This window comes from Falco cherrug, chromosome 4, assembly GCF_023634085.1.
Source record: "Falco cherrug isolate bFalChe1 chromosome 4, bFalChe1.pri, whole genome shotgun sequence".
Classification (NCBI taxonomy): domain Eukaryota; kingdom Metazoa; phylum Chordata; class Aves; order Falconiformes; family Falconidae; genus Falco; species Falco cherrug.
The window spans coordinates 67,331,208-67,352,174 of NC_073700.1; the positions used below are offsets into that span (position 1 = coordinate 67,331,208).

General features: G+C 39.1%; 1 protein-coding gene across 13 annotated transcripts in view; it reads right to left on the reverse strand.

Moving 5' to 3' along the window:
• SVIL (supervillin) overlaps window positions 1-20,967 on the reverse strand; it is a 142,411-nt gene that overhangs the window by 107,726 nt on the left and 13,718 nt on the right. For 5 of the 13 annotated variants that reach the window (XM_055709487.1, XM_055709481.1, XM_055709491.1 and 2 more), the window contains exon 1: window positions 673-719. The exons of 1 other annotated variant lie outside the window; for it this stretch is intronic. In XM_055709487.1, coding sequence (XP_055565462.1) covers window positions 673-694 — 22 coding nt within the window. In that variant the 5' untranslated portion in view covers window positions 695-719. Of the gene's footprint in view, window positions 1-672; window positions 755-5,228; window positions 5,318-20,967 lie in introns of those variants that run through there. 7 more of the 13 variants (XM_055709485.1, XM_055709482.1, XM_055709483.1 and 4 more) reach the window with 4 other exon arrangements.

Sequence of the window (20,967 nt, forward strand, 5' to 3'; positions counted from 1 at the left end):
CCCTCTCAAGGAGGACTGGGATTGCACGTTTCTTTTATAGAAACCACTCTATATTCATTCTCCCTATCACACGAGGAACTATGTTAGATTTCACTTTCACACCTAATTTAAAAAAAAATAAAAAATAATAATTCTGTGTGTGCTTTTTTCACATAAACTTCCCTGGCTATAAACACAAAAAGCAGAACTGACTACCACAGAAATGCAGCTGTCTCTCCCTCTTCTTCCCCAAGACAAAATCTCTGTAAACAGAGTAGCGAAAGCCCCAGCCAATACATTAGATCACCGTGAGCTCTTTACAGCAAAAGTAAAATCTAGTATGCATCTTCCAGCGACTATCACCTCTATTACCAAAGACAGTGAGACATCATGTACTTCTCAGGCCACACTTTCTGTCCCCATGAAGACAGAAGTACAAATTAACAGACACATTTTTAATACTGAGGTCTTGCATTGCAAGAGAGGATATGTGATTCAATGAGTAACAGTCAAATAACACCAGTGTGATGCACAGTAAAGCACACACAGCCTGAGAAGTCTGGATTAAGCATGCGTTTATTTAACAATTCAACTTCCCAGTTTACAGATATCTTCTTTTCAGCTGGGAAAGGGAGGAGAAGGAGAGTCTTCCCAGAAAAGACAGACAGAGAAATTTAATAAAAAGTGACTTACCAGCATCCATTGTTAGAATCATGACCCCACTTCTGTGTCCCAGGAAGCAGGAAGCCTTACCCATCCAGTGTATGCGAATGACTCAGAAGGACAGCATGGCTTTGTTTCAGCTTATATCTTCTAGCTCATTCACCCCTCCTCCCTCTCGTGGGATAAAAGTGTTGCCTGTGCCTGGCTATCCCTATTGGCTCAGCTAGGGAACCACACTCATTTAGCATATTCAAGTTTCTGTGAGAGCCTAAAATGACCCACAGAGGACTTTTTCTTCATCTTAAAAAAAAACCCGACAACAACAAAAAAACTCCAAACACAAACACTTTTTGTCTTTCTGGGAGAACAAACTGTTCGCTCTTCCACTATCAGATGCATACTATGGTTGGTGTTGTTGCCCCAGGGCCAAAAAATTCCCTGCACTCAGAGTAGAGTGTCAGGGAGGACAGTCCCACAGACTTCTGTTTGGCTACATGTTTTTGTGTCAAAACCTATGCCCTCCAACCCACCTTATCTTTAATGTAAACCCCCAAAACTAAGGATCTTCCAGTTTTCCAGGGATGATTTGCTCTTCCATTTTATTTTTAAATAAGCAAAACAGTAAAAGATTGCTGCATTTCTGAAGACAGACACCCAGACTCTACAGATTAAACTCTGCAGTGAGGAAGAAGTAAATTTTTTTTTGACCTGTAGGGTTCTCTAAATGTAATGACTGGTATAATCTTATATTCTGCCTGAAGAATTTAGAAAGCTGTTACAATCTATTTGTGAGCCCCCACTCCACTGAGATAATAAAGTGGCTGCAAATTCAGCACAGTGTAAGTGAAAAATCTATCTGATCAAGAGATATCGCAACCCTTTGTTAACTTTGATCAAACCACAGGACAGCCTAAAAAAGCATCTGGAAGGAGAGAAGGTGGAGGAGGAGAGGAGCTTCTTTCTTTCTGCACTGCAAAATCCTTAAGAACCTGCAGTCATACCCTGAAAGGTGAATATTTGGAAAGACCTGATATCTGTACTTTAGGATACAGCAAACACAGTGAATGAAACACTGGTGTTTCCTGTCTCAAATAAGGGCTACCTTTTATAAATAAAGCGTGGACATATTAGGCTACTGTCTCACCATGTTAGTCACCACTAGATAACCTAAGATTCATAACTCTGCGATACAACCACAAGTGTATTTTGGAACTGTTGCTTGTGGTTGTGGAAATAAACAGAGTACTCCCTCTCCTCCCTCTGTTTTTAGAAAAGGTATCAGTTGCAAGTCTCAAACACCAGTATCTGCAGAGCCACTAATGAAGCTAGAATCCACAACTCAAAAGTAGTTAGCAAAAGCAGTACAACTGAGTCACCATTTCTCAGATTTCTTGACCTTCTCTTGCTTTGCATGGCTTCGCACCAACACTCTTGAGTTATTACAATTTGGGGGAAACAAAATATTCCTAAAGAAGAAAAATTCTAGACTTCCAGTAGGACACAGCAATAAAAGTTTTGGAAAGAGGCATGAGTATTTCAGATCCTAGAAACAAACCTGAAATCTTTCACTGAACAGAAATTAGGAAGAAATGTCCTAGGTGGCCAGGCTGCTCCTCAAAAGCCTTACTACAGAAAGAAGCACAAAGCATCAGAAAGGATGTCAGACTGAACAGATTATTGGTTTAATCCAAAATTTACAACTCTCCAATAGTCAGGATGCTGTTTTGTTGACCATAATAAATAGCTAAGGACATTTGTCAATAGCCCAGGCCACGTGCATGTTAAATTTCTGGGAGTGACATTGGACATAACTTCCTTTCTTACCAGGAATTATTAATTTGAAAAGCAATGCAGCAGTAAGGAAGATGATTTTGCACTCTCCCTATCCCACCCTTCTTCGTCTGGCAACATCTTTACTAAAATTTCCCAATGCTCTAAACAAACAAACAAAAAAGTCCATGACAACAAAAATCAAAGTTTTGGGTATGCCTTCAAGTAGTACAATCCCAAACCTGCAATGAACTGTAAGGAGAAAATAGCAAAAGAGTGGTCCTTACCACAAGGTAGAAGGTGAAGATAATGGTACACTTTCAAACACAGCTGAGGACCTGACTCTCTGCACAAGATGCCAGGCTAATCCAACACTAACCCTTCCATCCCCAGGCAAAGTGAGGATAAGTAATATTGCCAGAGAACACTAGGCACAACAGGTACTATGCCAAATACACACATTTTAACAAAAGCATTATCATACATTGTATAAGAGGAAACCCCTTTCAATAGGACGACATTCCCTGTAAGCTTGACTTCTGCAAGAAGTCTAGTACTACTGTTCTGTAGCAGTAAAGTGTGAAATTTCAAGCACACTGCTCCCAAAACCGAAAAAATAATAATATTCTGGGTCAGCAAGAGATTGTGAGGTATGACATGGCATTGTTTTTTTAATTGGTGAAAGCATTAATAGTTCAGCTTATAAAGTATTCAGAAAAGTAGTTGAATTGAAACCATAGAAGAAGGGCATAGTCTTATCGACATCTGAGAAAATAAATAGGAAACAATTGGTTTTGCCTTTATCCTCAGAAGGGCGAGGGATTAAGTTTGTGTCCAGGTTAGGGAGAACATAGCACAGGTGTTCAACATGTGATATTAACCTGAAGGATACTGCTTAATTGATGGGGATTTATAAAAACTGGGCATCCCCTATGTTTCAATTTTATCCTAGAAACGGTAGAAATGAAATAATGTTTCATGTAATTTAATATCTTAATTTTATAACACTATATAATATATATAAAATAAATTGATAAATTAAAAATTAAAATATTTGTATTAATAATAAGTATATTATAATTATATATTATTATCATATACAGGTAGTATATGATAAACAGTATGCTGCTAGCAAAGCCAACACACTGTAAATTAAAAAAGAACCAAAATATCTCTTCAGAAATTGTGGCTACTGTGATGATATGAAAAGACAGTATCTCATCCTCATGGATTTTAGTTGTTGATTTTAAATACAGACAGAATACCCATTCACATGGTTTGACAGCATCATCTCTTGAAGGTTACAACCATTTAATGGTGATATATACTGAGAAGCAAGTTCAGCAAGAAACCCTCTGGAGGCTTGACTTACTTGAGTCTTTGCTGGAAGAAGTTCTTTAAGTACACATTACCCTTAAAAACTTAAATTGACACGACTCTTCAAAGAATTTTCAGTACACGCTTTAGTCTTGCAAGAACAGGATACTTCTGCTCACCTTCATTAAATTATTCACTGACAGAAAGTATACAGCTAGTAACTGTGATGTAAATACACTTGCTCTAAACATTTTTGGAGGAGACTGCAAATGCTTTAATGCAAAATTGTCAAGATCCAATCAATTTTTTGCATGACCATGCTCCAAACCCAAATTTTTGGGAATCAAGATAAGGTTTCCCTTTTCTACTACAAGCCCTTCCAACTTTTCAAGCTCTTGAGCACATGTAAGAGTAGGCACTATCCCCAGTCCCCCACTTTATTTTTTTATTTAAATAAGGTGTTGCAAACAGCAAAATAAGCTATTATTCAAACTTCCACTTCTTACATTGTGTCCCCCCAGCCTTCAGAAGTTATGGCAAGTTGCAAAGAAAACAGTTCTGACATAATTTTGGGGCAACAACTGACACAGTGCCTACCATAGCTCCGAGGAAAAAACATAGGCTATGCGTGGTGACAGAGCTAGTAGGATGACAGCTGACAGCTCTTTCCAGGTAGTATGGCCAGAATTAAACATGAGTTCTGTTCTAGGAAAGTTAAGAGATAGATCATCTATATATTATTTTTCTGATACAAACCAGTGAGATCTTCCTGATCATTTCCAAAAAATCACATCTCTCCACTCACAAAATTACCCAAGAGCAACATTAATCCAATGCGCTACACAATTTATGGGAGCTCTGCCTTTATGGGACTGACAGAACCTGCTACACAGACTTACAAAAAATGTCCCTTTTGTTCTTTGTTTGTGTTTGCATTGGGAAATGCTTTCCCATAGCCAAGAACTGACAAAAACTGAATCAAATCAAACCCAGAAATTATCAGCAGAAGTCTGCAGCATGAAGAGCGGGTAACATGAAAGGTAGACTACACATATGTAAATAATGAAAATCCTACATTTACAGGGATTGTCCATAGTCTAGAATGGCTGAAGCTATTTAGTTACACAATTGGAAGAGGAAATGCTAGAAAGGTTGGAACAGGGGATCCATCTCAGCTGCCTGCTGCCTTCAGTGCATACTGAGGTGAAGTTTTGGGAACACTTATTGTCACTTTCATATTGAATAACATTTCTTCTTAAAGCAGCATTAGCATCTCCTAGGTATTCAAATACCATCCAGCTTTTCTGAAGGTCCTAAAGGGTACTCTGGGATCTTAGCTATTATACCACTGCATTTTATTAATGCTACATATGTACCATGAGGCACACACAGATTCTTCTTTAAATATTTGATACAAACAACTGCAGAAAGAAAAGAAGAAAAACAACAGCCCATAGTTCTTGGTTCACATCCACATTCATTTTTCAGCACAAGCTCACCTTAAATTCCAAATATCCAGGCCTGACCCTCTAGGCAGATATGCATCACCATGTCCAAGTGGCTCACAATCCAAAAGGCAGTCCTCCTCCTACAACAAAGTAAGTAAAAAAAAGTATATATACAAAAAAGTATAGGTAAGAACCACAAATGCACATCCCAGGGTATGAAAAGAACTTCAGATCTACCAGGCAGCTGCACAAACGGGATGACCTGACTGACTACAGGGAATGAAGCAGTTTAGAGTATATTGACCACTCATATAAACAAGATGTTTACCACAAGCAACAGCACTTTTCAAAGCCCAGCTATGAATGCACTGTAGCTATATTGACAGGGAAAGAGAGGCCTTGCAAGTCTGCTAGGAGCCCCAAGGAACTTGACCTTTCAGTTATTAGTCTGAGCCTTTAACAGGAGACACATTCTTGAACTACCAATTTCTCTAGAAATGCCGAGCTTTCACTTAGCCACCTCACACGAAGTAGTCTGTATTACACATTTCAGTAAGGTGAAGCAGCAATGAAGATAACAACAGATCAGCAGCATATACCAAAAAAACTACTACCCTCAAAATCTTTAATTTTAAACACTAGTGGATACAACTGGAAGAGCCATCTGTCTTCCTAGAACCACAGCAATCAGGAGACAGACCTAAGACCTCTCCCTGAAGAGAGCACTTGACCTGTCAAGAAAGTCCAGTTCTGCAGACAACATCTGCTACATGGCTTGTTTATTGATCCCCACACCTTGAACCACAACTGCTTTTATTTTCTTCTTTGGCAAATACAAAACATCTCTAGCTCTGCCTACAACACTGTTTTCCCACAGGGTGATTTAATCCATGTGGAGATTCATGCTGATGCAGTATCCAAGTCAGGCTGTTTCAAACTAGCTGAATTACCCAGCACCACATTGTCATTAAAGATGCCAGGCCCCTGAACTCATAAAAACTCACAATAATCAACTACTGTGACTTGTTACCTCTATTCTGTGCCACCAGTGCAGTTGATTCGCTCCACAGAGCAGTGAAGAGTTCACCAATGCAGACCTGAACTCCATGGAACAGTCTGCTGTTAAACGGATTATTGTCTCTCTCTCCTGTAATATAGCTGATAGCCAGAACAACATTTTTACTCTTCCAGGGTGCGATTCAGCTCACCTGTATATATTTTTAGGTGCCAAACACACTGCTTTCACTTTCACAGCAGCTTTATTAAACTTCCTTTTTAATCTATTAAGAGGCACAAAATGAAGTCATGATACCCTATGTGACCAGAGCAACAACTGCTAAGAGCAGTCAGGCCACTGCTCTGCTTCCACTGCAGCTGCTGGACGTGTCAGACACTAATAACAGTATCTAGAGAAGAGGTCAAAACAAAAATAATTAATTGAAAAGACTGAAAGATAGATAGGACGGGGATTTTGCCCAAGTTAGGAAGAAATCTGATTTTAGAAGACAAGCAAACCTCCAAAGATAGACTACATTAGAGTCAATAGAACAGAAGAGGCAGCAACTCAGTCTTCTCCCTAATGTTATGCAGCCATTCACAAATTTTAACTAAGCCAGTTTTTACTGCCTACCCACATTTATCTTAGTATTTAAGGCAGGAAACTAGCTACAGTTCCCAGAATATGGTAAACCACATACTATTGTTTTCCCATTTTCAATTTTCATTCACCTCAGATGAGCATTCCTGCTCTTTGGAAGGGTAAATGAGTGGGGACTCACTTCATCCTGGTAGGAAAATTGAAGAAAAAAAGAAGGTCAGCAAGGGGTAGTTGAAAGAAACTAGTTTCTCCACCATCACATAATGCTCAGTCTCTAAATTCCTTCTTGCTACTTAACTGTAGGGCTGCCTAATTCTACTGTTTCTACCTTCCTCCTCTTCATATATTAACATTTTAAAAAGACAGAAAAGGAAGGATTTGAAATCCAACTATAGTTATGGTCAACTACTTCACAGGTTTCCTGGAAGCCACTGTGAGGTGGGAATAGACAACATTTACAACACACAGCATATGCACTGCCACTATCCCACTAGTGTATTTCATTATTTCTTTTTTAGCAAATACTACATTTATGTACTGGATCAAGAGAAAGAACACTGTGGTGCTGCAGTTTTGAAGGCCTGTGGCTTTGAAGCCTGTCAAAGTCTACCCTTTTAAAGGAACCTTGAATATCTGGTGTGAATTGAACTGTCTTGACAGGGTCTTTTTATATTTGCCTATGTCACTATATTCTATACAACCCTCTTAGTGTCAGAAGTTTTACGAGAAGTTTTGGCAAGAAGACAAGATGAGACAAACACAAGGCCTAACAAATACAGAGCACCTACCAGGGAACATTTGAGATTGAAACCAAAATGTGAAAGCTGGCAAGTGAATTCCAACCTTTTAAAGACTGACCTTAGCTACGATTTTTTGCACTCTCTCTCCAGTTCATCTGAGAAGTGTCTGGCAAGCCACTTGAACCGTGTATCTGATAACTCCCACTTTTTGAGAGTTTAGAACAAAAGCAGGAAAAGACACTCCAAATACTAATTTTTGCCTTTTTGATGGACTCTGCTTTATTACACAATAGATAGGTCCTGGAATCAGTCAGTACATCAGGAAGGAAAGACAGACATCAAAATATCATTTGGATACTTGAAATTATGAACTAGAAAGAGGGACTAGTGTGTAATCACTTCTGTTTACCTACAAAGATCCATCATTTTTGATCCAGGATAATAATCAAACTTACAGTTATTCTAGACAAAGATTCTGCTGGATGCAGGGAACATCAATATTTGGATTAATTTTAACACCTGACAGCTGAACCAGGAAAGGTTGTTACTATGTGCACAGCAGACAGAAATACAGCTCCCCTGCAAGAATCCGCAGTGACCCATCAGGTTATTCACTAGGCTAGCTACAGGACAGCTACAACAGCTTCTCTTCTTTAAGATAAGCTTCATAGATCTGGAGGTCTTACGTGCAGAACAGACTTTAAAGACTTTCACTGAAACAAATTAAGGTTGCATTCCTCCAATGTCAAAAGGACAGGAAAAGGAAATAAATTTTTTGGATGTTTTATTTGTTGCTTAATGACTTATATCACACCAGTTCTGCTAAGCCATTGCCTTCTCATGGTCCTCAAACCCAACCCAAGAAAGCCTGAGACCAAAACTTAGAGATGTTTCGATAAGGCCCCATTCTGCAAAATTCTTCATTTCTTACAGAGGATAAAAAAAAGAACAAAAAACATACAGTCTGGGAAAACCTGGGAAAGAGGTAGAGGAGTGCAACTTCCCTGTGAAGCCAGGAATCCTCACAGGGAGTTCGATTAAACCAGAGTCTAACACCTCCTTCATGCTATCTCAACTGAGGTGTCATCCTTCTTGATGCTCCAGAGTCATGTAACAAAACATACTGGGCAGCAGCCAAGTGCAAAGGAGGTTTTCAGAATGCTGGTTATGCTTTTACAGTGTCCCCTCCCCTTTCCACCTCACCAAAAAGAAAGGCCAAAAAGAATTTTCATTGGTCCAGGTCTCTCTTGAACACTCGGAAAAAACACTTAGCAGCACAATTCAGCTCTACAAACCTCTATATTGGTGCTAGCTGGTATAAACTCTTAATATCCCATGATCTTATTTTCCTTGTTTTCAAGACATTTCAGAAGAACCCTACAGAAATGTAACAGCATAGAGGCACTTTTGTTTGTAGCCAGTTCTCTTAGAAAACACATTCAAGAGTGCAAATCCACCCTGCTGTTACTTTTTCCTATTCCACCATCTTACTTAAATTGTCATTTGTGATGTGATCTGCTCCAGTCAGCAGGACTCTCCTCCAGTGCATTTCTCTCCCATTTGACCTCACATAACACTGTCATAGTTTGACCCTCTGTTCCAGACCCTCTGCCCAATGATGTTTTCAGAAACAATCTGGTTTTGTACATTCCAGATGTTTAAAGAAATTACTTTTCTGGACAACTGAAGAACACCTGCAGAGGAAACAATCTCTACGTGTATCATGATAGAATCATGCCTGACTGTGCTTCCCTCAACACCCAAAAGTGCAGCCATTCACCTGGAAGTTACCAGTTCAGTGCCCAGGAAGTTGACATCTGCACTAAGATTAATGGGTCCACGTGCAGTTCTCCCACCATGCCCTTAATAAGTACAGTGCACAAGTTAAGGATGATGCCTATAAATAGCATGGCATATAGAAATATATCTGAACCAAAAAGTCGTGTTAATGCATTGCAAGATGAACGTTTGAGATGCACGTTGGAACAACAGTGTGCATATTCATGCTTACCACATTAAAGTGCTGTTATTGATACTTGCCAAATACTCCTTAAGCAAAGAGAATTAAAAGCAGGAAGCTCAAAAAAGCCCTTTAGCCAAGAAAGTCATAAGACATGTTAGTGAATATGAAGTTTTCTCCACAGTAGTAGGCTACAGTTTCTCTTAGAATCTGGTTTCAAATTTGATGAAATAGGATTCTGCAAGAAACTCTATACCACCTCACAGAAGCTCCCGTCATACACTGACCTCTAGTGTAATAAAGACTCAAGACATCAGAAGTCTTTTCAAAGCCTTAGAAAAATTATCAGATTAGTTTCCTAGCACTCTGAAGGATATTTTCATGCCATAAAACAGACTGAAGTCAGAAGGGCCTTGAAAGATTACTCTCAATTGTTTAACAAAACTGGAGCATGGCTAAAAGAAGCTATGTAACTTAAATTGTTCTAAGGATGTGAAGATACTGCTGTGTTTACATAAAGTAATTAACATCAAAGTTGCATTTAACTACTTTGAACACCAGCTTAATTTAACACCTAAACACTCTGGATGTACAGAACTCTTTCTTAACTACAGTTTTACAAAGCTCAATTAAAAAAGCTCAAATAAAAAAAAAAGCTCAATGTTCAAATATAAACACTTGGTTTGGGCAAGTCCTGTACCAGATAGATCACAACTAGATCAGCCCAGATTCTGTACCAAACTTTTAGAGTGCATGTGGACAGAGCTGCTTAATCAGATATACGTACTGTAGCCAGCATTCAAGACAAGAAGTCTGCTGGAAATGTGATATAAAAGCCTGCATGGGTCCTCGCTCACTAAAGTCACAGGGCTCACAGTCAGCTGGGGAGGTGGCCTCTTAGACAGCCCAGGCAGGCAGGGGTGGGAGAGTGGCTGGTTGATTTTGACCAACAGCTTTTGAAAAGAGAAAACCCCAAATAAACAAACAAAAAACCAAACAAAGATATATAAATTCGTTTCAAAACTCTCAACATAAAACCCAAACAAAAATGTTCCTCCCCCACAACTTCAATGATTAAAGAATCTGCATTTGTTAAGAGCTAACTATAGATTTATGATAAAAACTATTTAATGAAAGTGTAGCAAATTCTACAACAGCATTGCTGAACAGGACTATTAAAATGGATACTCAAATTATTTGGTACTTGTATACCACTTCTGTCCACTCCCTAAGCACCTGACTCTGGACAACAAATCCCAGAGATGTTCCCTTCAGATCATTTCTTACACCTCTTTTAAAAGCAGGGCATCATTCAGAAGCCGTTTCCAAGTGAAGTGACATTTTCAGTGTTTAAGCTCTCCACTGTCTGTACACACTGTCCCTGAAATGCAGGCCTATGGGCTATGTTGGAATGAGAGCTTTTATGTACATGCTTATGTAGAAACTCTTATAAACTGAAATCTCTTTTGAACAAGGTCATAGAAGCTTCAGAAATACTAAGTTCAAAAAGAGTTAAGCACAGCATGAAAACAGCCAATTGTAATTTCCATGTATGAAGGAAGTATTTGGAAATCATTTCAGAGATAGCTGTTTGAAATGAAGTTCAGAACAACTAAAGGAGGTCCTTTATGTTTGCACTCCCAGATTCGAGCCTGTGAAGATAATCCATAAAGTAAGGACTCAGTTTTTAAGACTGGCTTTAGAGCTGTGAGTACAAGAATTCAATAAATCCTTATCCGTAGTGACAACATCTGAAAGAATAGCTTTGCATTACTTAAAACAAACCCGAAAAACGCTACTTAATGATGTGTTCAAAACTAAACATCTAAAGTTTCAGACCACTTCTGAAATATATAAGTCACTAGGAAGACAACTACTATTACCTACCACATTTGCCTTCTGCATAGCTGTGAGCTTCCTGCCACCCCAGCAAGGAATTCCACCTCAACATAAGCTGTGACCTGTATCCTGGAGTCTGCTTTTCGGATGTACTGTGTCCTGCAATCTAAACCCAGCAGCATCTGGTAGGCTAAAGTGATAGCATCAAGCATACAAGTCGTAATGAAGTACAGCACCCTTCATGCAATTTGGTAAGCGGTCTAAGAAGAAATGGGATTCCCATCTACTGGTCCAGAATGCTAGTTCTTCCTAGAAGAACTGCTTTTCTCTCCTACATCACAGTCATTTTATAGCCAAAAACTCTTATTCCAGTTATAGCATGGAGTCAAACAGTAGCACTCAGGATTTACAAGAATACCAGTTGCTAAGAAAGGTCATTTCAGGCAGAATTATGAATAACACTCATGTTTTAATATGAGAGACCCTGGTCAAAGCCACTCAGCCACTTCATTTCCAATTCAAGTATGCCAACTTGGCCAACCCCTTATCTCATGTACAGCCTATACACCACTCAGACAAGGAACTGAATCAAGAAATCCCTTACATTAAACTGTAATTTCTATCCAGAAAATAGTTTGCCTCTGACTAGAGAGGTAACACGCTCCCAGTCCAAAGGCAGTAACAGTTAATGCATAAAGCACATCAGACTTCTGAATAAGAAGTGCGTGAGTGAGCTCTGATGGCTTGCACAACATATTCTTGCTATTGTATTTGACAAAATATGTTCTTCCAACTATTTTTTCCCTAAATTCTTGTATTTAATTCAATGCATGTGGTGATGGGAATGACTTTTAGAACACTGATGAGCATCAGTACACAGATGTTCCACATTTGTCATGTCACATGAACCTTGTAGCTAACACCCAACCATTAAAAGTCTAAAAATCCTCCCACATAAAAATCCACATGATGTATTTGTTCCTAGAAGAACATCAGACAATATATTAGATTGCTGGAAACAGATTTCTCCAATATTGTCCTTTTTTTTTTTTTTTTTTTTTTTAACTGCAACAAGCTTTCTCTGATTTTAAAACATAAAAGTTAAAAAAAACAAAGCCGAAACAAAACCCACAGAAATGAAGTCAAAATGGTAGCTTGACAAAGTTTGCCAGAACTAGGAGAAAGCCCTTCAAATTGAATTAACCATGGCGTATTGTGTAAAGAAAATGCATGTTATATATAATTATGTCCAGAATTTTTTTGGATAGCTGTTTTTCTAAAGAAAATGCAGAAACACAGGAGTGAAGCAGATGCTTCATAACCAGCACAGAGCTCTAAACTCTTCACTCAAGTTTGTTTATTCCTTCCCAAATAAATCCAAAACAAAAATAAGGCATAGAAATTGATGCCATAATACACGACCTAACCTCTGCCCTCAAATCCTTACATTAAGCACTGCCTTAATGATAAGGAAGATAGCTTAAAATGCTGTATCTGTTAAGAAATTTGTGTGTCCGGGTTTCTAAATTTTGTATTAGGCCACTGATAAAGTGTCATGTTGCAAACTGTGTGAGTTATCTGGCAACTCTGTACAGACTCTTTTTTTTTTTACTGAGTTGGCAATATAATACCACATAAGGATTTGTTTCAGACACTAATTCCTGAGCTATCTTTATTAAAAGGCAGCAGCCCGTAAACGTGCTATAGTTGACAGATCACTATCAAAGAAAAAAAAAAATAGATCACATTTCTAAGGGAAAGTTACCTGAAGTTAACTGTGTTTTCTACATTATAACCAGCTCAGTACATTTGGATTTTGGCACAGACTAGAAAGCATCTATTAATTCATACATCAGTATTTGCAAGCAAAAAATACATTCAAGTAGAATAAACCTAAAGCCACTTCCTACCAGTCATTGCATGTGACAGACCTGCGGTCAGCATCCTATAACATGAGAGAGAGGGTTTCAACCTTTTGCTGACAGAAGTTTGTGTGACCTTGGAGAAATCACTGGGGTTGGTCTGTGGGTGCATGGCAATCTCGGCCAGCTGCTGGCTGCCAGATTCCCACACCTCTCCCTGGCAGCATGAGTCTATCCCTTCCCTGCTCCACAACATGTTTGACCCTGCACTGACTCATTTCAGACCAGCAACGATAAAAATAATTCAATCACTTCCTTACACATTAAACACAGATGACTCAGTATGGGGTCAGAAAAGCAGAGGGGTGTAAAGGGGGAAGCTGGTACACGTGGGTGAAAACATGGTAGCTAGACCCCATAATCCAGCTTCCAGTCCATCATTCATGAAGAGAACTCTCCAATTTCACAGAGGTCTAGACAGGATGAGTAAACTAAAGGTTAAAAAGGCACTGAGATTCATGTTAAACTCACTGGAGCAATTTTTTAGATTATGTGCCTATGGAAGGGAAGTTTGTCCACAGAATACCCATTTTGGACAATTCAGTGGCTCCCATCACCCAAATTTCTAAGTTCTCTAGGGGCTCTGAGTTAGACACTATGAAGTACAATAAAGCTTACAAAGGGATCCATGCTACTAAGCAGGACAAGCCATTGTTTTGCAGGAAGCTCCAGTATGAGGGAGGCTCTAGTACGAGGGAGGCTCCAGTATGAGGGAACAGTGAACAGGCACAGAAGGGGCCTTCCCTTCTACAAGCCTACATGCAGAACTTTTGCTGCTGTTTCTGTGATTCCTTCTGTATTTGGGGGGGCATCACTCAGCAGTTTTATCTGAACAAGTGCAAATTCCTGTATCAGAAGCACACATGCTGCTCTATCTCAATTAGACAACAACCATAAAAAAGGAAAATGGAAGACATGGTCTTCAGGAGGCTCCCTAGATAAAATGTCCCCAACAGCTGAATCTCATTTCTCTCAAGAAAGGGAAGAGGCCCAATCCATTCTTAAAGCACCCCAAAGGGAAGCTACAGCTTCCTATGATCTTCAGCACGGTGGCTATACTTCTGTGGCTCTTTGGGGCTGGCTAACTCAAAAGCCAAGAAAGACAACCCATTAGGAAGTCCACCAACTTCATGGCTGAACACCTCTTCTCAGCAATCTTTCCTCCAGCACTCATGTTCTGGGGAGCATTTTTTTCTAGACTGCTGCAAGTGTTGTTTTCTTCCCAGTTCTTCTATTGGCACAGCTGTCTTAGGTGGCAGAATTAGATAGGATATATGGAATCAGAACAGGTATGTGTTAATAGTACCAAAGGAGAACAAGAAACGTCACAGAAAATGGTCACTTTATTAGCACAATTGGAATACAGGAGACAGAACATATTCGGGAACACACATTATGTAGCACAATAAGCAGCAAAAAACTCACTTAACATTTAAAGGTTATTTCAAACAGAAGGTAATAAAATTGAACAGTTGGAAACACAGATATATTGATAAAGAAATTCAGCATATATCTAATGATAAGTTTCTTTCTTAGATATTCTTTCTACAGCTGCCATGTATCTCCTCATACATACTTTACACAATTAAGTAGTAGTCATTAACACATCTGCAAAACCTTAAGTAGCCTCTGGACCCTTCCTTGTTCGTTTTATGAAATCATATCACAAACAATCTGGTCTTATTCACAAGCTAAGCTTTGGAAATGTTACTCACTTAGTGGACTACATAATGATGGTAAATACTATCTAGCCCTGTGGGATTTGCGTAGTTCCTTGCTAATTGTCTCTGCTATTTAAAGTTTATGTTGCTTATAGCTTACATATGGACTTAGGTTCTTTTAAGGTAGCTGTCTCAAATTATAGCTTAAGTCTAAGATCAGAGTGATTTTGTGGTGTACTTCACTGCAGCCAATAGCAGCCCTGTTTGTCAGTAATAGGACCGTGAATACTGTACATAGAATACAATAGTCTGAATTTATTGGAAGCAACATCATTAGCACCTGATTTGCCAGTTTTGCATAAATCTCTTCAGAAGATACCTATGCTGTTTGGCAGGCTATTGAATAAACAGTGGGTGGAAAAAAGCAAGCATGATATCAGCTCTTGTAGAGGAAAGTTAGGTATGTTTATTACAACACAAGAAGCACTTGTGATAAGAGTTTACATTTTCAGAGTTAAGTAGTCTGTCTATGCTGACAAATTCAGCTTTCAAAATGGAAGCAAGTACCACAAGCCAAATACCAGTAATGCTGAAAGAACCACAGTTTGATTGCTTTGCATGTCATTTAGCTGCTAGCAACAAGAAGCTTCCAACAGAACAAGTGACAGAAGTACGCCCTTGCCTCATGTAACTTCCAGGAAAGCAGGGCTGTGATTCTCGCAGCATGTTTACTGTGATGACCACCTGGAGGCCTTATCACTGCTGGCAAACTCAGTCAGCACTCCTCCCGCCTCACCGCTGGGGAAGACATCTGAATGAGAGCAGACCTCCCTATTTCAGATGCTTGAAAAACTGCATTGCAGAGACACCAGCTCAGTCCTGCCCTGCACAGAAGCGTGCCCTCTTGCTTTTCCGCAGCTCCATGCAAACTCATAACCTGCATGCTTAGGGCAGATGTTCAGTTTACCAGTTAGCCAGTAGCAGGTAAGTGCATTTTCTGAAACATACACAAAGGACTACAACATAAAGGGTAAATTTGATTTCTCTTTTGATGTGAAACATGGCATTCTAAACTCAAAATTACTAAGACTGAGGGTTTTTTTTAGGCTGGTAAAAAGCTTCTGAAAAGCTAGACACATCATAAAGGCAATTCCTCCTCAGCTAGGTAACCCACTGTGCTGAATGTGGAAGGGTAAGAACCTCAATGAATGCAAAAAGTACCTATTTGCATCATCTTTGAATTTCATCTATGTTCAAGGGAATTTTCCTACCTTCAAGCTAAAAAACACAGGAAAATACACCATCAATAGCACAATACAAACAGGTTAAAACTGGGTTTACAGCAAATCTAGGAATCAACTATTGTTTTCAATCCCTCCCTTACAGTTTAGAGAATATGTGCTGTAAAACACCCACTTCATTTATCAGCCAGCTGGCAAACCTAAGTGTTCTGGATTTATGTTATCTGAGTGACTTCTAACCTGCACTTGTATAGCTCTGCTCAGCCAGACCTCAGCTATAAATCAGGACTTTTTTGCATATTTGCAATGTGCACTCTTACCTCTGACATGTGCAAGAGTGCAAGTAACAGAGGTGGGAGTTTCTTCTGACGAAGTGCCCCAGTACAGAAACAGAGGCCAGTAACATGTACTATAGTTAGAGCTTCAGTCATGAGTTCAGACAGCAAATCACATTACTTGAGGTCTCTTAGGCAAACTCATTCTTTAATCTTCAGTTTGAATTCCGTCCTCATCTTTTACATACCAATTAGATATACCAAAATAAAAGCCAAGTACTAGCTGCGTAAACTATTTCATCCCCCAAATCCGATTTAAACAAGTAAAATGCAGCAACTGTGACACGCTCTAAACAGTATGAGTGTGGGTATCCCAGTGATATTTGTCTAAATTCTACACAGGAGCCTGTGTATAGGTTTCACTGACTGTACATTCAAATAACTCCAGCAACTTTGACTAAGATGCACCTGGCAAACAAACGAGTCCTTTTGTATCTGTAAACCAGCTGCTGTTGATTCAAGTCACAGCAGTCCACCCTGAATGCATATCCCAACATAGGCAACATCAATGTCTAATGAGACTTGCAGTAAATTGCCATGCTCAACTGTTCAACTCAACTGCTCAGTCTGAGCAAGAACATTTTCAACTTCCAAAACTTTCTCATAAAACCGCTAGAATTAGAGCACACCTGTAATTAAGTAAACGCCAATCTTAGCCAAAATAAAATATGATCATAGATTTAAAGGTTTCATTATTTAATGTGTTCCTATACAACTAAAATGTGACATCAGAGGTGGCTCTGTTACAGTTTCTCTCTTAGCTCCTTGGGCCGGGGTATCAATTATTTAGGACATCTTCTGAAAGGGCTGCAAAACCAAATTATAATGTTCTTAGACTTATCGAGTAGCAACACTTATGAAAGAGGTATTTTATCAGCATGTAAACCAATGACTTCTGCCAACCTAATAAGTCCTATGGAGCAATTTCCACATATGCTTATCAGATTGTTTTCCAAGTCCTCAAGGTTAACTTTTTGAAATATTCCTTCAAGCTCAGAGACATCTGCATGTTCAGATTTCATAATAATAGCAGCTTCTTCCTTCAGAAGACACACTTGATTATGCTGCAGATTACCGTTCTGAACCACCTCTTCAAAAAAACCCCATACATTCAAGACTTCATTACCACAAGGGAACTTATTTGAGTTGCCTAGTTTCTCTCACTTCTCTGACTCATTTTGCTGTCCTGTTACCTCCTTATTGTAACTTATGTCTATGGCATTCAAAGCCCATGAAATTTCAGTGTTAATATCAAGCACTTAGGTCTAAAGAATCATTCCTTCAAGCCAGCACTCCCTTTCCCTAAAACAAATCAGTTTTCAGCTGCTTCCACCAATTTTGATACTTTTTTTGACACTTTTTATACTGTCTCCCTCAGCACTTAAAAACAGGAGAAATATTGAAAATCAGATGCATCACTCATCTCTAAGATGGTTTACAAACAAGATCTTGAGGATGTTTTAAGAGTTTCCAATTAATTTAGTTAGTCCAAAGCCATGAGTAGCATAACGTATTCACTGCTTTATAGATGCTGAACAGTATACTTACATGCTGAGAAGTGGTAGTTATCACCACTGTTTACCATGGGACCAGAGAGGAAGAGCAAGAGAAAGCAGCAGAAAGCAAGGGAGCCGACAGCAGTGTCACCGCTGGAATTCCAGCTCATCAACAAGCAACACTTGCAGTGTTGAACTTGCCAGCACTGACAAAATGGGTAACAGAGAGAGATGTCCATTCCTACACTTCAAGAATTTAAAAAGAAAAACAATTCTTTAAAAAGACAGTTCTACATGTAATAATTGTCCAATTTTGAACATCAAGAGCTGCTTTTTTTCCCCCGACTCTCACTGGGCCTTTGCCTGTAGAGAGAAAGTCTGTTGAGACATCATTCACATAACTTATGCCCTCCTTCCAAATTCACACTGCTGCCCCCTCTAGCAAAATTACTGAGTGATGCACAAACCAAAAATTTGAATACAAATAAGAGGTACATGCTTTCTTTTGGCCAGAAAAGAAAGATACTGCAAATACTGCTAAAGGAGTAGATTTGGTAGAGGTCAGGCAAAGGTAGAAGTGTTAAAGTGGTCAGCAACTCCAAGTGCTTGGCCAGCCACGGTGGATGTGGTGAGTTCAAGAATGTCGTACATGACTAAAAAGTGGGAGAGGGAGGGAAGGACAAACTGCATTTCAAGTCTTCGCTGAATAAAGGCCTTCTCACTGAAATTGTGCAATTGGGATTGATTTCAAAGTACAGCAGTACAACAGACCAAGATTCCATTAAATTGGTCTCCATGTGATCAATCATATATCATACACTATAAAATCTGGTGGGTAGTTCTGATCATCAGTTACATTCAGCTATACTGTAAGATCTGCTTTGCACAGGAGTGTTAGCACACGCTCCTTTTACATCTGTACAAAGAAGGAATCAAATTGGAGTTTGGCAGAGATAGTAGTGATACACTGGCCATTTCCTGCCCAAGCTAGACTAGCAATCACTACCATTCTGCTCTGAAACAGCATCATTCAGTGGGTCAGCACAGCAATGGCAAAATTGCTTTGTGATCTGGATATAACCAGGAACAGCAGACTAATCCTAAAATGAGAATTAAAGCTGTGCAACTCTTAAGACCCATAATAGGAAAGCAGTCCCTTAAAAGCATACCTGCTTTCCAGCAGCTCTTTCCCTAAAGCTAGCAAGAGGTCACCTGATTCAGAATCCCAGTCTCCTCTTCCTTTTTTCCACAGTCATCTCTCCTGGTCAGGATATTATGCATCATCCTAAAATGCACAAGCACATAATCCAACTCCAAGAGAATGCAAGATACCTTGGCTGTTGGGACTATGTGGATCAACTGGACATGGCCTGAGTGTCTAGCAGTAAAGTCTTCATAGCAGGTTAGAGAGGAACACACAGCCAAAAAAACCCAAAGAAAACCCCCCAAACACTCAAGAACAGACTAATCATAAAAATAGACCATAAAATCCGAAACAGAAACGGTTGAATATCCAACCAAAGATAACAGTCACAACTAATTACAGTGTCCAGAATGGCCAGATTCAGAAATGGAAGGGATATTAAATATTTAGTTCTCTCAGACAAGGCAAAAGGACATGACTAATGCTGCATGGTCATTAACCAGTAGGTCATGCACTGTCCTATTCATCAGTCCACGTCTTAACAATGCATTCAAGACACATTCCCTGTGTTTAGATTTATCTCCAGGGGTTAAGCATTTTGTGACAGCATGACTAAAAACATCACCCCTATTTAATGAAATTAATTTAATTAAAAATAAATTCAATAAATATAAGAATTCTTAAAGTACAACATAATGAGGGACATCTTGGATTCAAGCCTACTGCACTTCTGTTCACCTACATGAATTTTCAAAAATACTCAATCTGTTAGTGACAACATTATCTTACACTGGAGAACAGAGGAACTCATACAGAACTACAATCATCTTTTGATCTGTAATGCCTCAAAGCATCTCAGCTTCCTCAGCAGCAGCAGAGATAGCTCTCTTCACTGAGCAATTATGGAACAAGACTGAAGACTCACTTATATACAAGAGTGAGAGCTGTAGTCAAAAACCCTTTCCCAAGGTTTTGGAAATGGACAGTGCCACACAAGAAAGAAACAGAAACGAGGCAAAGGCAGTAGGCAAGATGAAGCAAGACTCTCAAGTGCCTGAGACAACTAACATAAAAGTGATTCTTGTGAACCAGGTGCACACACAAATACATGCTTGTTCTAAACAACAGCACTCAATACACAGGCTGTTAGAGGATTTAAAAAAACCAAACAAACAAAAACCAAAACACAATACTCAGGTTGCCATAAACAACCAAATAATACCATCTTGTGCTCAAAGATCAAAGTAAGTTTGGTTTCCTCCCCTTCCTTTAATTCAAACACACTATTTAAATAGAATGAATCAAATACATGATGCAATTAAATCTGGAGAAAATATAACGTAGTATTTGTGAGCATAAAGCAAACAGTCCAAACTAAGTTTTGGCAGCACATTTCAGGATAAGGGTCCTCCATGTCACATCTATTAAGTTAAATATATTGGTGCTGTGAGGCAACAGAAATAGCACTTGAACAATTAGTGCTGTAAACAGTGCACAGCTAACAAACCTTGCAGATCAGCTGAGCAGCAAGGGCACCTCTTTTAACAATTAACACTGGAACATCTCTGAACAACATGGACTTTGATATGGAGATATTACCTTAACTTTGAGTCTAAATCTCAGATCTGAATTATGTAATACTTTAGACAGTAAGGTCACCAGATAATAATGTAAAAAGATTTAATGGGAATCTTTTCAGGTCACTCCTGAAAATGAAACCTGTGACAGAGGTTTGTTTAAACAAGTGAAGTTCAAGGCAGTCAAGCAGATGCACTCTGCTCATTGCCAGATGACTTTGAAATTTATTTCATCCACCTGCAATACAGAAGACTCTCCCATGTCTGCAGTGTAACAC